Source organism: Prosopis cineraria, unplaced genomic scaffold (genome assembly GCF_029017545.1).
Source record: "Prosopis cineraria cultivar Desert tree isolate PC_DT_omini unplaced genomic scaffold, ASM2901754v1 PC6, whole genome shotgun sequence".
NCBI classification, from domain to species: Eukaryota; Viridiplantae; Streptophyta; class Magnoliopsida; order Fabales; family Fabaceae; genus Prosopis; species Prosopis cineraria.
In genome coordinates this window covers 10,203,712-10,220,399 of record NW_026555337.1, presented here as the reverse complement: position 1 = coordinate 10,220,399, position 16,688 = coordinate 10,203,712, and the positions used below count along the sequence as shown (strand labels likewise).

The 16,688-nt window shown below is 31.3% G+C and overlaps 2 protein-coding genes across 5 annotated transcripts; one reads left to right on the top strand and one right to left on the bottom strand.

The window, feature by feature from the left end:
- Positions 1-8,002: 8,002 nt before the first annotated feature.
- On the bottom strand, positions 8,003-12,349 carry LOC129314377 (uncharacterized). Of its 4 annotated transcripts, none has more exons than XR_008594095.1 (4): positions 11,191-12,349; positions 9,267-9,383; positions 8,562-8,877; positions 8,003-8,447 (listed from the first exon to the last, which is right to left on the bottom strand). XR_008594095.1 is itself a non-coding variant. In XM_054957806.1 (3 exons), the coding sequence occupies exons 1-3, from the start codon at positions 12,270-12,272 to the stop codon at positions 8,856-8,858; spliced, it is 1,221 nt and encodes a 406-aa protein (XP_054813781.1). In that variant the 5' UTR covers positions 12,273-12,349; the 3' UTR covers positions 8,003-8,855. The 4 variants fall into 4 exon arrangements, 2 of the variants coding, with proteins under 2 accessions (XP_054813781.1, XP_054813783.1); XR_008594096.1 differs by having other exon boundaries at positions 8,003-8,444; XM_054957806.1 differs by having other exon boundaries at positions 8,003-8,877.
- A 2,932-nt stretch (positions 12,350-15,281) lies between these two features.
- LOC129312984 (uncharacterized) lies at positions 15,282-16,079 on the top strand. The gene is made up of 3 exons (XM_054955789.1): positions 15,282-15,473; positions 15,554-15,779; positions 15,853-16,079. The coding sequence occupies exons 1-3, from the start codon at positions 15,282-15,284 to the stop codon at positions 15,912-15,914; spliced, it is 480 nt and encodes a 159-aa protein (XP_054811764.1). The 3' UTR covers positions 15,915-16,079.
- The last annotated feature ends 609 nt before the right edge of the window (positions 16,080-16,688 follow it).

Genomic DNA, 16,688 nt, shown 5'->3' with positions numbered 1-16,688 from the left:
TATGTGTGTTTTCATGTGGACTAATATTTGTCTATATTATCAATAAAAAGAGTTACATAGATGAAAAATTATTAAAAATTATGAGGAAAAAAATAAAAGAAGGAATATTGATTGAGCTTGAAACTCCTCAGTTTAAGCTAAAGAATACTTGATTCAAATGGTCATGAGTTGAGTTTGAGTTTTTTTATATATATATAGTTGTATTAAATAAATATGTTAAAAGTTTCTTTGAAATACTGAGGTTGTCATTGATAATATTGTCCATTGCTAACAAAAAAAAAAGTAAAGAAATATTAGAGCTTTCCACTTGCATTTCCAGCTAGATGAGTGGATTTGGTCGGCCATGTCGTTTACATGTTGTTGATAAAAATATGATGATAAAACTTTTAGTCTTTTAAATTTATTTTAATTATTGATTTAATATTTTAAATTTAATTTTTAATGATTTGGTTTTTTGTATTTTCTACCTAAATAATTATTCTTTTGTTCATTAATCAGTATGGCTGCCATAAATATTCCGTTAAGAGTGTAACCGCTTTTTAAAACAATAAAGATCAAATCAATAATCAAATTAAACTTAAGGGACTAAATTGATAATCCCTCTATTAAAAAATATATGGCAATTTTTAAGATGTTGGATGTTTAAAAATATAAATATTTTAAATTTTTTAAGGTGTAATTCTTATCTTTTTTTTTTCAAAAGTGCCCCTATTGAATAGATTACTTTATATTTTTTTTAGATAAAATATTTATTAAATAGGGATAAATATGAAAAGATAGAGTTAGTTTAAAGATAAGTAACTACTTTATTGGGAGTAAGATTTGGTTAAAATACCTTATATTTTAAACGGAAGGAGTAAAAATTAAAATTTGAAAGACCAAATAGATAACTCAAACAAATTTAAAAGACTAAAAATTGCATTATCCCAAATTGGAAATTGCAGTTTTGAACAAAGGAAAAGATATTCATTTAAATAAAACTCAGTCAAATTCATTAATATTACAATGACCCCTCAAATAATTCAAATAAACTTTCTAGATTCCCTCTCAAATTCTTATACCTGACTCCAAATAATCCCACCAGCAAGATGCCAATAACAGCAAAATTTGTTTTTCCCACAGCTTTGAGAGAGATTCTCTCAGGAAACCTGATCATCGAATAATGAAGGAATAAAGGTGTTTGGGCTAAAAGGTTGAGGAAATTATTTCAAAAACCCCAATTGTTATGAATTTCATTGGGAGCTTCACAGGTGAAATGTGATTTATAAGTTAACTGGAGTTTCCATGCTTGATCATTCTTTCATACTTCACTCAAGAAAGAAAATGAAACCCCTAATACAATCTGGCGGCCGAAATTATATTTTGTATCAAGAGGCTTAGATATTTTCATGTTAAATTGAATAATATTGTTTCAATGATGTGCACCCGCCTTATATCCTAGCAGCATGTAAGTTTTCTTGTAAGTAAAAAATCAGGGGTTCAATCTCACTTATAATCTCAAGTCATTAATAAATGTGTGCTCTCTAGTTAAAAAAAAAATTACATGCTTCTCTCTTGTTGAAGAAATATGGTTTTTTTTTTGTGCAAAAGAATTTTTATTAATACTTCATAAAGTTAATTAAGAAAAAAACAGAAATGGAATATAACCTTCGATGGAAAAAAAAACAAAAATACCAACAAGCACTTTATTTAATTAACATTGTATAATCTAAATTTAAAAATCTCTTTGAGTTGTAAAAATACAGAATTATTTGATGGTAAAGTTTTCACCTGAAAAGATGTTGATATGACTTAATTTAAATTAATCAAAACTTTAGTTTTGGAAATCAAATAATTTACTGCCAATTGGAAAAAAAAAAAAAAGGCGAGTCAATGAGGACAAAGTGGTGACAGGTAATGGTGCCGCTGGAGCACTGAGAAAGCTATGGCTTTTGAAAAAGGGGTTCATATTGCATGAATTTAAAGTTTTCAATTCATATTTTTTAACTTTCATATTTTTTAAAAGAGAAAAAAGATAATTAGAATATCATTTATATTTAGATTTCATATTTCTCAAAAGTAAAAAAAAATAAGAAAAAAATCCTGAAAATGAAATAACGTGATTTGAAGTGGTCAAGTACTTTTAATTTAAATAATAATCCCAAGGTCATGATAAAAAGCATATATGCTCATGAATCATGAATCAAGCTTCACAGAAGGCTTTGTCATCTTTGTTCCTTTAGTTTACCTTTTCAAGGCTTTTATCATCCCTGGTCTAGTCGGTCAAAATATAAAAATGAAAAAAAAAATGAAAATATTACATTAGCATAGTGCAATGATTAAATTAAAATCTATTATATATGTGAGTAAGTAGCTATATATTGATCAAGTGATATCACGAATTCGACCTCGTAACCAGCTCGTTTAGCTCAGTGGGGTTATGACCAGAAGGCCAGCCTCATTTTCATTTACACTCCCTTGTAGGATTTCAGACAGCCAACAAGTTCATTTAGGTTATGGTTCGTGCAAAAATAAAAGATATTTTAACTACCAAATAAATCATTATTTTGACCTCACACAGTAAATCACCTGAGTTCAGAGACTCCTCCCAACAAAAAAGGTTTGAGTCATTATTTTCTAAAAAGCGTGTATTTTTATATATTTAAAAGTGATATCAATCTATAATAAAAAGATGCTATTCATAACTCGGTTAGTTATGATAAATTTATTATGTGTTCATGTGAAATTTAAACTTACTATTACACATAGGTGTGTTACAGCCTTTAGTTATTTTTGGAGATTGGGATTATAAATTTATATTAAGAAAGTTAAAACCATTTGATGATGACTTGCATGACATGATTTTCACATGAAACAAAAAATTTGATACGGTGAGATCCTAATTGAGAGGGAGAAGCCGAGATAGAGACGGGTTTTAGTATGGTTAGTGAAAGTTTGATAAAACTGATGAAGGGAAAAGTTAAAGCGGATACTTTTAAAAAAGTTAAAGCTAATACATCTGTTGAGCAAATGTTCATGATTAAGATGCAACAAAACCCAAAGGTTTCTTGTCTTCAAGTTACAGCAAGCACCGACAGATTCATACATCTATACTAATCTTACCGGTTCAAAATATATATAGTTTTTTTTTTAAAAAATTTACATACCAAAAAATCCTTATTTCCATAAAGATATATATGATGAGTAAAATATACATTTACATATATACCTAGGTTAACAAATATTAGGAGTAGAATGTGAAAAAAAAAAATTTACATGTATTAAATTGCTTATATTTTGAACTAAGATTAATTGAGAGAAAATGTTTATATTTTAAAATGGAGGGAATAATTAAGAGCAATATATTACACAACATATATATTAGAGTCGCCACTTGGACGATAGTGAGTTGGTGCCAAAAACCAATAGAGGAATTAAGAAAGAAGAAGAGGTCATGTGAAAGTGATAAGCAAGGACAACATGATTGCAATTAGCAAAGTGGCCTTAGCTTAATTATAATGAGCATCTATATTCATTCACTTGGCCCTGTCTCTAATAATATCAAAATGTGTAAGTAGCTAGACTACCACTTAGGGTATCCATGGAAGAACCTCTATAATTAATTAATTATATGTTTCGTTTTTTTAAAAAAAAATGTTTCGGAGTCTCTCTCGTACAATTTTGTGATTTGGAAATCAGGATAAATTATTAATTTTACTATGGCTTGGATATGATTTAATTAATCCAAAATGTAATTATCAATTAAACATTTTTATCTCTACTAATCACTACAATTTAACAAAGATATTACAAAAATTATAAATTATAATAAATTCTGCATTGTTCAAGTATTATAATAGAAATCAATGATTTAAAAGCATCGGATGGTTGGACCTTCGACTAGAGCCATCAACAACTCGTTTGAATCAAAAAATTATTTTCATGATTGAGCCACATTAGACTAGAATTGAGCCGCCATTGAGTAGAAAACTTGAGTTGAGCAGGAACCTGAGCAGTTTTTTAAAAAACCAAACAATTTTAAATATAATATTAAAAAAGCCTTAAAAATTTTAAAAAATAAAAAAATTTAAAAATTAGATCCTAATAAAAACTAACTTTATTTTTAGACAATTCACATATATAAAATATGATTTGAGACTATTTTTTATAAATATGTTAACAATTATAGATATAAATATAAATACTTTTGGATCTATTTATATTTAATTCAATCAAGATTCACCTATATTTGACAAGTGATAAAATTATAATTTATAAGATTATTAATTTAAATTCATGTTATGTTATTTTATTAACATATTATAGATTTTTTTATATTTATTTTATATATACATTTAATATTATTTTTATTTAATTATTACATCATATGTTCAATTATTGGTCCAACCGATTTGGACCATGCAAACTGTAAATCAGTATCTTTTTCAATTCAATGTCTAATTCAGTTCTAAGAACATTGATAGAAATATAAAAAGGTAACGTGACAATCCTTTGGTCCTAATTAAAGGATAAAATAATTAGTTTTGTGATTTTTAAAAAATGATAGTTAAAATTTTTAAGCTTGTAAGAAATGAGACTTTGTAATTTCACCCTTCACTCTTCACTGAAACTAACAGCCACAGTAAAATGTTCCTAGGAATTAAAAATTTGTCAACTACTTGGTGCAGTTAAGAAAAAATTAACATTGAAAGAAAATATTAACCATTATATTTTGACCCTACATTTAAGAACAAATACAATTTTAGAACTTTTTTCTATAATAAGGAAAAGCTGAAATATAATGACAATAGCCATAGGAATAGAGTATCTATCTTGATCTCCCGCCATTATTCTGGCTTATCAAGTCAGATTTTAATTATAATTTTATGCCTTATAATGAATTTTTATATATATATTCCCTTCTTTAAAAATTTTTTAAGGAGTTGAATGTTTAAAAATATAAGAAATTTTTTAAAAGTACCTCTATTGAATAAATCACTTTATATTTATTTTAAGGTGAAATATTTTGTTAAAGAGAGGTAAATTTAAAAAAATAAAATTAGTTTGAAGACAAATAATTACTTTACTAGGATAATATTTAATTAAAATATCTTTTATTTTTAACAAAGGAAGTATAAAATTGATTAGAGTATACTTTTGATCCTCTAATTTTATATAAAAAAAATTTTATCTTTTAATTTTATAAAATATCTTTTTTACTCTCTTAACCTTAAAACCTGTTACTTTCACATAGTAATTTTTTGTACCAATCATTATTATTTTAAAAAAATTAAAGTTAATATGTCAACATTTGAGAATATTTTATTAATAGTTAAAAATTTAATATAAAATAATTTTATGATAAAACTAATGGTGTTATAATTAACGAATTAAAAATACATTTTATAAAATTAAATGACGAAAATGAAACATTATCTAAATTAAAAGTATACTTTAACATATGAAATTTTTATCATCTTTGTGATTCTTCCCCTGTCTATATACAATAGCAGATGTTGTTGATGTACTCTCACTACACCTACGCTACTCATTCTGGTGAAACTTGCATATGTATTTACACGATAATAAAAATTTCAGTCTCTGATATAGTATTTTAAGTTTAATTTTTATCTATTTGATTCCTTAAATTTGTCTTGACTACTCCCTCCATTTCTAATTGCAGGAGAAACCATCACTTTTTGCTTCTTTATATATATATATATATATATATATAAAAGCAAAATTACCTATTTCAATAGGCATTATTACACATTTTCTAAAGCACCCATCATAATTTACATTAATAAAAAATAATTAATACATGCTCATGTTAATTATCATAGGACATTTTAGTCTAATTTTTTTATTTTTAAATATAATTATTATGATTAATTAACTTTTTTAAATTGCGTGATACAATTTTTCTCTTATATATATATATATGTATGTATGTATGTATAAATGGAGGAAGTATCAATTTGATCTTTATTATTTACATACATGACAACACTATTAAAATATAATGAAATGGATAGGAGAATATTAATAGCAGACATGTAAGTTAATTAAACGGAGTCTAATTATTTTACTAAGAAAAAATTCAAAATTAAAAAAAAAAAACAAAACAAAACACAACATAAGGGATAAATTAAATTTATTAGAGAGCTAATTTTTTTATTAAGCTACATATATAATAAATGTAAGGGATTAAATCAAATCAAACTTGAGGGACTAAAATTTTTATTATTCCTTTATTTACAATTTATATATATATATACGTATCTATGTATATGTATATGTATATATTTATTTGGTTGTGAAATTTTTACACATTACCAAGACCCAAGTAATTCAAAGCGAAGAAGCATCCAAATACAAAAGAAAAAATAGAAAAGTTTAGTGCATGTTTAGGACATGAAAAAATAATGAAGAAAATAGAAAACGCACCCATTTTATTTTCTTTATAGATGTATACTTTTATTTTTTTATTTTTAGAAAGCAATGTTTCACATATCAAACTTGCACTTTAGTTTTAAAATTAAAAGAAATCAAGAGAGAAATTAATGAAATTGAAAAAAGTGCCATACTTTGTTGATACGAAAGCTTCCAATATATAGATAAATCAAATAATAATTAATAAATATCTCAATAATATCTAATGAATATAAAATATTCTCTAAATCTAAACAATATATCATAATAAAAATTAATGGCAAACTCAATTTATGAAAATAACTTTGGTTGGATTGCTTTGAGAGGTTGTGGATGAAGAAGATGGGCGTTGTAGTGGAAAATAGGGGCCAAAAAGAAAAGTAATAAAGCAAGTCCGAGCTTGTTACATGTCTTTTCCTTTTTAAGAACAAACTACAAAAGCTTTGGTCGTTGCAGCTAAGTAGTGGAATGAAGCTACTTTCTTTTTTATTTGTCAATATAATTGTCTTTTTTTTCCCCAAAAAAAAAAACTAATTGGTGGAATGCTTTATAAGTAAAGTGATACTTTCCATCTGTTAAAAAAAGAAAAAAACGTGACACTTTCCAATCTTATAATTACTCTCCCCCTAATATTAAATTAATTCATAATTCCTTACACGTGCTAGTATGAGTGAAAACTCAACGGGCTTATGAATTCATCCTTACCCAACTTACCCGGCCCAGCTCTTCCTTGCCTTACACCGGCCTTACAAGGAAGATGAGTCATCTTCGAAACTCTTCTCCGAAGTCACCTGGCTCTTGAAACTCCCATAACTTGGTGGTCAGGTCAACTCCTGCTATTGGTTCTTATTGTTTATGGGTTTAATTCACGCCATCTAGCTTTCTTCTTTATATGGCATCTTTCTTCTGCCTAATCTGATCAGTGCAATCCCGTTCAAGAACTGAAGAAAGCAGGAAATTCAGTAAGTTGGGCTTAGGAAGGCATCTCTGGGCTAATCCTGCATCTGAATCTACATGTACAGATTAAATTAAAAATGATAAAATAGTAAAATCAGTAACACATCAGCAACTCATCAAAGACTAGGAGTTTAATTAATCCATAAATGTATTCCACATCAACAGCGTTATTTGCACATCAGCTTTTTCTAGGGCTATTTTTATTTAGATTTCATATTTTTCAACATGAGAAATGAAGTCTCATTTTAATCTATGATCCCTTATTCATGATCACAAACAGATGCTCATCAATCATGAATCAAGCCACAGCTCACAAATCATTTTATCATCTTTGATACTTTGTTTTTTTGGTTAAAATATAAAAATGAAACATTTCTTCAAGCATGTCCGACAAAATTGGAAAGACACAGAAAAGATTAACATAACCCCACACAAGAATGACTCGTACAAATCGACAAAGTGTAAATATAAAACAGATGATGAAAAGAAACACAATGATTGCTTTAGTGGATTTAAAATAAAAAATAAAATAACATAAAGCTTTGTAACTTGCATGATTTTGGTAGGATTGAATTTTAGCGAATTATAAAAATGAAAAAAAAATAAAAGTGGTGTAAACAAAACACAATGATTCTTTTCTTAAAATGAACCCTTGCTTTGACATTATATTTGCCTCAATCTTAATGGTATATTGTCCCCAAAAAAAAAAAATCCCGTGGAAACGGGTAGACAAAAGGGCAAAAATTAATAACAAATTATAAGCCGACATGAAGCATCTATTCACGTTTGCAGGCGAGTGGTTCTGAACAGCAGCTCATCAACAATCAACTTGCTTCATGGTTTGATAATTTTCATCTCTTGACACTCGCTTAAAAGAATCAGCCAACAGAGCATACTTTCACCCCCATGGCCCATCAGAAAAATAAAGGAATTGTAATGCTTCCCTGTTCGGAAAAGCAATCTTCGAAAGGATTTGCAAGGCCCGATTTCACTTGCAACCAGCCAGCCAATAACAGATGAATCCCTAGAACTTGAAGGCTGTGACACATGTCATCACACGTTCTGTATATATCTAACTTCTTCAGATAGAATTGTGAGAAGAGGGGAAAACAAGGCAAATCAATTTTAGTTATATACCTAGAACCAGAAGCATTATCAGAAGGTTAGACTCAGTTTCATGGAAGAAAGTTTACCTAGTTATTGAAGAAGGCTGTGATTCATCTGATCACATGTTCTGTATATATCCAAACTCTTCAGATAGAATTGTGAAAAGAGGGGGAAGCAGAAGCATTATCAGAAGGTTAGACTCAGTTTCAGAACCTCCTTTAGCAACCGATTGATTGAATTGTTTACTTTATCAGGAACAACCAGCCCAGGATCCACTAAAGACATGGAATAAGAGCAAATGACCTTCATTGTCACAGCCAAATCCAAATTGTTTTTATCAGTCCGCCAAACACTTCGATTCACAAACTTGCATGAATCTCTCAGCACACATTTACGGCAAACCTGATGGAGAATGAAATTGTAAATTATGAAGATAAGCAATTACAGCTCTATAAAGTATTTACACACACACACACACACACACTCTTCATCTGAACCACAATATAAGTCATTATTACCTAATTTACGTTGTTCAAAAAAAGTTGGTTAACATTTCAATTTTCTAAAAATTTTCACATCTTTCTAGTTGTGCCCTTGAGTGTAATAAATACAACATCTGACTTATTCAACACACCTTCAATAATTACTCAATAAAGTAAGGATGTTCTTGAAAATATATATAACACCTATCCGATGCCCTACATTTTGGAGCAAGCAAAGCTTATAGAAAACAATTTATATTGTAGTTCGGAGGGAGTATACAGAAAGTATTTATGCAAGATGTGTCTTACAGTGTTCTCTGGAATCTTAAAATAGGTTCGCAGTCTTTTAGAAGCAAAGACTTGTGACCTGCCAGTAGAGGGGCAGCCAAACATTGCCACCTGTTCAAGTCACTTCCTGACAGCCATCTGCAAAATCCAATTTCATTTCAGCAAATATAAATAATTCCAGAGTCAACTGTTAAGGAAAGGAAAAAAGGAATAAAAAGAAAAGAGAAAAGGGTACCATGCAAACAAAAGGCTCCATGGAAGCAAGTTTACCTAGTTATTGAAGCACATAAAATGCAAATTGAGTAACTTGCCTGTTCACATAGGCAATGACAAATCGGGCAAAGATGCATATGGAACTCAATTTACTCAAGTTTGCATTATGAATTCGTTTTGCACATAAATAATCATGTCAACAAAGTATAGTGGCATTGTGCAATATATATCGCCAACCTCACTAAGTGGTGGGATAAAGTTTACTGCTACCATTGGAGGATCAAAATCACACTCCTTATAATCTAACAAAAGCTTACATTTTTTTTTTCCTTTGGCTCACAGATTAATCATTTCATTTTGATTCATATATTCAAGCTTTTTTCCAGCAAAGAAAAGAACAGCCAGTTCTGACCATCCCTACCAAACATATTGCTTCACCAATGATTAATAATTTAGTGAACAGATATAAAATCTACAGATTCTTTTGATATGACATGAACTCAACCAAAAGAAATAGCAAAATAAAATGCAGAACCCTTATTGGCTACAAGTGTAAAATACTACTAGAAATAATGTTCGTAGAAGCCTTATGCCATGGTCTGTGAAAGACCATACTAACAATGAAACGAAAATGTCCTAGAAGGCCAAACCACCACATCACATTAGAAGTGGTACCCATAAATGTACAAGTTTCTTAGAGTGTAAGAAAACTCTAATCATTTATGCTTGTTTATTGCCAAGAACCTGCAAGCATTTTGTTTCAAGACTCTTCACTACAATGACCTGGTACTTAGGCTGAATATCAGTTTATTAGATCAATGTGAAATTGAAAGCTACAAAGCCAGTGATTAGACATCATTATGGCAGCTTCCTCCTTCAACAGAGTAATTCACCTAATTTGTACAAAAAAATTAATTTACCTAATTTCATGCAAACAGGATAATATAACTTCTTTATATTTCCTTCATTGGTTGAATAATCAGAACAACACTAACAAATTGTCTAGAGAGTCACTAGCAGAAATCTAGACTTACAAATCTCAAAGAATTCAATTTGCGACATCATTGATCAGTAGATCTATATTCATCTAATTATTCTGAGGCAGAGTAAGTTTTGTGGATATTTAGCCAAAGCCAGAGGAAGCAAAAGTATCACAAAGAAAATTTAGAAGTTAAAATAAGAAAAAAGAAAAAGAAAACAAATAAACTCAAATTGATAGTTTCACAAAAAAAGTTCCAACAAATAAAATGAACATCAAGAACAAACATACTCAAACTATAATTCTTTAAAGGACAGGCAAAAAATTAAGAGGGAACCCTGAAATACCCATATTTCTGGCTTAAGACAAGCATTGAAACCCTATTCAACATCAAACATGTTTCGATAAGTCAAATAGTAGACCAGTTATACACAGAAAGTAAAAACAGCCCACCAAGAAGAGTGGAGTATGGCAACTCTTAAGCTGCCCACTATAGGTTTAGGTTAACTTTAAACTTCTAAAATCCAAACCTAATCACCATAGCGGAAAGAATTGACAATCAACATCTACATTCAACTGAGTAAACTTCAAGCATTAGAACATAAAAGAGAGTAATGCTGGTAACTAAAGAAAGACAAAAACTGTAAAAAAAATAAATCATGCTCATATTCTTCAATATGCATCTTCTCCATAACTAAAACAAATGTAGGTGTAACCATGCAACATTGGATGAGCAGAACAATGTTATCTTACTTGGAGATTTCTTGCTTGTCTTTGCCTAACTTTTGCGCAGCAGACAATGTATAATACCGGGCATAATCATTATCGAACCAGCTAAGATCAAACTTTTTACTCTTGACAAAGTTGGCGTCTCTAAAATACCCTTCTTTGTATAAATAAGACAGGAATAGTTCCATGTCCAACGAAACCTTCTTCGAACCAGTTGGCTCCCTCTGTTTCACTTCCTTATGCGTTTCAACAGGAGCGATTGCAGGACTAAATCTCCTCGAATAAGCTTCGTTCGATTTCTCCCCTTGACTAAACAAATCAAACAATCTCTTCGGCTCAGGTTTCTTCGGTTGCTCCCCCTTAACAACCTCCTCCTCCTCTTCTATGAATTTAACGTTCCCTGTCCCGGGAATCTTCAATTTCAACTTCGGCTTCTTCTTTTCGTCTTTTACCCGTCCTACTTCACTTTTCTCGTGCTCCGTTTCCTCCGACAAACTCACGGCTTCACTATGTGTTGGTTTTCCATGGAGCTCCCCCACAACGACCTCCTCTTCTTCTATGAATTTTATTTTCCATTCCACGGGTTTCTTCAACTTCTTTTTCCGCTTCTTCTTTTCGGCTTTTACACGTCTAACTTCACTTTTCTTATGCTCTGTTTCCTCCGACAGACAAACGGCTTTACCTTGTTTTGATTTTCCTTCCACCTCCTCCTCCTCTTCTTGCACGAATTTTACGTTCGATTCCCCGGATTTCTTCAATTTCTTCTCCGGCTTCTTCTTCTTGAGGCGTCCAACTTCACTATCCTTATGCCCAGTTTTCTCCGATAAACCCGTGGCTTCACCTTGTTTCGATTTTCCTACGAGCTTCCTGTAATCGATTCTCTGTTCTGAAGGTTCCTGAAAGAGAAAATGCAACGTCTTTATGCCATGCGTTGGGGCTGATTCTGCGAGGGTTTGAGAAGAAGAGGCGAAGGGTCTGGGCTGGAAAGGAGGGTTTTTGCGGGAGCAAAGAGGGTTTGAATAGACAATGTGGTCAAAAAAAGCGAGATTGTGCGGTTCCAGGAGGGAATGGAAGCGGCGAGAGAGGAGGGTTCTTGCTAAAGCCATGGATGGGGTTGAGCGGACTGAGCAGTGAAACACAGCATTTGAAGAACTAGGGTTTAAGGGGATTCCGAATGTCCTATCCCCTCCTCACCCTTAAAGCCGAGAATAAAACCCGATCTAAAGAACCGGACTTAAAAATTCTGTTTAAATATGATTTGGATTTAAAAAAAAATTAAAAATAATTAAGTTTGGCAACTTGATCTTAGTAAGCTTTGTAGAGAAAATACTTAAATTCAAACAACCTTTCAAACTCTATTATATTATGATTTTTTTTTTTATGAAACATGCATTTGAAGTTAAAAAAGACTTGTTCGCCTGAAACATTGATCATATACATATTATATTATTATTATTAAATTTAATTTATTTTAAAATTTATTTAATATAATTTAATAAATATCAATATATAGTATAATTTTTTATTTTTTATAATTATTATATTTATGTATTTATAAAAAATAGACTTCTTTTTCATCAAGATTTAAATTTTTTTATTAAACTTCTACATGTATGTTGTTTAATTTTTAAAATATTATAAGTATTTTTATTTTTTAAAATTTTAGAATGTTTTAATTAATTTATAATATTTAATTTTTTTTAATTTTTTTTAGAACAAGACTTATGAACTCTGTCTTGAACCCTTTAAATAAGAATCAAACTTTAAAATAGAGGTAAAAAAATAAAAAATTAAATTTAAAAGCTCATGCCCTTGTGAGTGAGGCCTTAAGGGTGATTCACTTGGAATTTCCAAATGAAATTGGAGAAAATTAGGCCATGTTTGGTAGGTTGGAATTGTGAAGATGGAAATGGAATTGGGATAGGAATCTGAATAAAGTGATGTTTGGTAGATATGAATTATAATTCTTGGGAATCCTAATTCTATGGAAAAAAGCTGAATTGAATTCCTTATATAAATCTATGGAATTGGGAGCAATTCTATAGAATTGTAATATTTAAGACACTTTTGCCCTCATACAAATTTCAAAAAGACAAATTTGCCCTCAAAAAAATAAAACCCTCACCTCACTCACACTCACGCTTGGTCGCGGCAGAGCGAGAGAAAGCAAGATTTGTTGCAGACCGAGAGAAGGCGAGAGCTGTGGTGAGATCGAAGACGAGCCGGACGACAAACGACGCGGTCTGGACAAATATTTTGGATTTCGCGACCAAGGTATGGGTATCAATCGACTTCCCTCCTCCATTCTTTTTCATCCGTGATTTTATATCCTTCGGCCGCCTCCCCTGTCTAAGCTAGGTTCTTTTCTGGGTATCAATCGAAGCTATGAAGCTAGGTTTGAAACTTGAAAGTTGTTTTTCCACCCTGATATACATATAGTGACAAATAAATAGAATATTTTAAATATTAGTGGGACTTCAGGTTGTCATAGGCTTCGGTTTGATGCAGAGACATCGTCTTGATTATATTTAACATTAACTAGACTGCATTATTTGCCCTAAAAAGAAACACGTTGTAGATTGCATTATTGAGGGAACCCGTTATTGTACATAGATGTTTCAAGTGTGTATATTTTGGAGATCTCGCAAGCTTTTCACAAGCTGTGCCTTGCTGAATCTTTCCCTTATTTTTTTGCTGAATCTTTGAATTTTGTTTCTTCTCTTGTGCCTTGCATCCTATAACTCATGTGTGAGTTGTCTTATCCTTTCATCCTTTGTAGATATTCCCGTTACAAATAAAAAAACAAATAGACTTGTCAATAGTTTGACCATAGATGCAACTATACTCTTCCCAAATAACCTGCTCTACACTGTACATCTGTTCTGCTCCTATTGGTACGTTATCCTCAATGGTTATAGTTAATTAGAATTAAACAAATCAAATGCCACGGAGTTGCTTCCCAGTGGGTGAATTGTCTAGTTATTTATTCTTATTAGGCTACACATAATATAAATCAAACAGACTTTATCAATGAAGTCCAGAAGTACGTAAATGCTTTAATGATTCACTAATATGGGTTTAACTCGAAGGAATATTGAGGGTAAGACCATAATGACAGCATGAAGGCTGAAAGAGCATTCATTAATTCCTTGTCTCATCGTGTCATCAAATTTCTGTAGATTCATAAAGTATGCATGCAGTATAGGCAAAAAGAATATTAAACTCTGAAATAAAGGACACTGGGGTCCATGTGCCCTGGTATGATACTCTTGAGCTGGGAACTTTGGGAGCCGATTAGCCATATACATTGCTGCTTCTAAGTATGACTCATTCCTTCTCGTTGTCCCTTCCTTTTCCAAAAACTGAATGGCCATAGTCTGTTATGCTTCCCAAGTTCCTCTGTTTTCGGTCTCCAGCTTCCATTTCTCAGATTGAAGCTGTACAAGGGCAGGAATCTCTGGCCATAGTCTGCTATAAACTCCATGGCTCTTAGTATGAACTCAAAATCCTCTTTGCTCATGTAATAAGGAAAATTGACTCTGGTCCATCCAGGTTTGACGCTAACATAACCCTATTCGTGGTATTCAACATTTTTCTTTACCAACAATGTGTGTTTAATTTAAAATGATTTACTAGAGTTTCATGATTTTCTAGTCTATTAAATATGGGCTTTATGTTAGAATTTTATACTGTTTTTGTTGCCTATAGAATTTTATACTGTTTCTAGTCTATTGAAGTGATATTTATTAGATGTTTTAGAATTTTTTATCCTGATATTTTAAAATTTATAACCTACAATTATGGATCCAGAAATGAGAGATGTGATAGTTCATTTGATGATTTGGTGGATGCATGTTCTTCACTCTATGTATCAATGTTTCTTTGCCATTTGTACCACTATTGCCTTGCGTAGGAATCGCATTAGTCGAAGGCCATATACGGTAGACTTCTATGCTAATAGAGTCCACTTACGAAACTTGGTGTATAACAGTGACATTACTTGTTATAACCAGCTTAGAATGAATAGAGCCACATTCGACAAGCTATGTCTTATGCTTGATGTCATAGGAGGTTTGAAACCAACCAAAAACATGCTAGTTGATGAGCAAGTGGCAATGTTCTTACATATCCTTGCACATCATTTAAAAAATAGAGTTATACGATTTTATTTTGGGAGGTCTGGTGAAACTATTAGTAGGTATTTTAATTTGGTCTTAACTTCTATGATGAAACTGAATCGAGACCTCCTAAAGAAACCTGAGCCAATTGCTGAGGATTCAATAGACGAAAAATGGAGGTGGTTTAAGGTAATCTCATATCTTAATTCATAACTTTTATTAATGATATAATTTATCTATTCTTTTAATTAATTATTTGTTATTTTCAGCATTGTTTAGGTGCTCTTGATGGAACCCATATTAAAATGAAGGTGCCTATGGCTGACAAAGCGAGATATAGAAATCGAAAGGGGAAAATAACTACTAATGTGTTGGGAGTTTGCTCTCCGGATGGACAATTCATATATGTCTTAACGGGTTGGGAAGGCTCAGCAGCTGATGGTAGAGTTTTGCGAGATGCTATTAGTCGTAGGAATGGTTTGAAAGTGCCTCAAGGTAATGTTAATTTATTTTTAAGTAATGATCAATGTAGTAATGAGCTTAAAGTTAATTTCTTTTATTCTTGTAGGCCAATATTACTTGGTTGATGCGGGGTATGCAAATTGTGAAGGATTTCTTGCCCCATTTTGAGGTCAGCGATACCACTTAAGTGAGTGGAGGGATGGACGGCAGCCTTTAACTCCACGTGAGTGCTTCAACATGAGGCATTCATCTGCGCGTAATGTTATTGAACGATGTTTTGGAATGTTGAAACTACGATGGGCTATTCTTAGGAGTCCTTCATTCTACCCTGCTCAAGTCTATAATCGGGTCATCATAGCGTGTTGTCTCCTTCATAATTTGATCCGTCGACAAGGAGATGATCCACTGGATATTGAGATAGAGGCATTGGAGACAACTACCAATGATATGGAGATACCTTATATTCAAACAATTGAGACATCAAATGCATGGGCTAACTTTCATGATACCTTGGCAAATGAAATGTTTGTTGAACTTATGAGTCATAGGGGTAGTATGTGAGCATTAGAAGAGACACCTAAATCTAGATGTGACTTGAATTCTAGTTGAATATTTGTGGATGTATGTTTTGTGTAATGACAACATTATAAATGGTTTTATTAGGTGATGTTTGCCTTCTTTGCAATATTGTGATGTATGAGATTTTATCTTCATAGCAATTGATTGTGTTATGGTATGTTAAAACTAATGATAATTTTTGCTGTTTAAGTAAGATCATGACAGGTGGCGATTCCACAAAGTCAACCCATCATGTCTGGACACCTGAGGAAGACTCTCTTCTTGTGCAATCCTTGCTTCAGCTTCGTGATGATGGGACCTTGGTTGCAGATAATGGGTTTAAGGCTGGAGGTTTAAAGAAGTTGCAAAGAATGATAGAGGAGA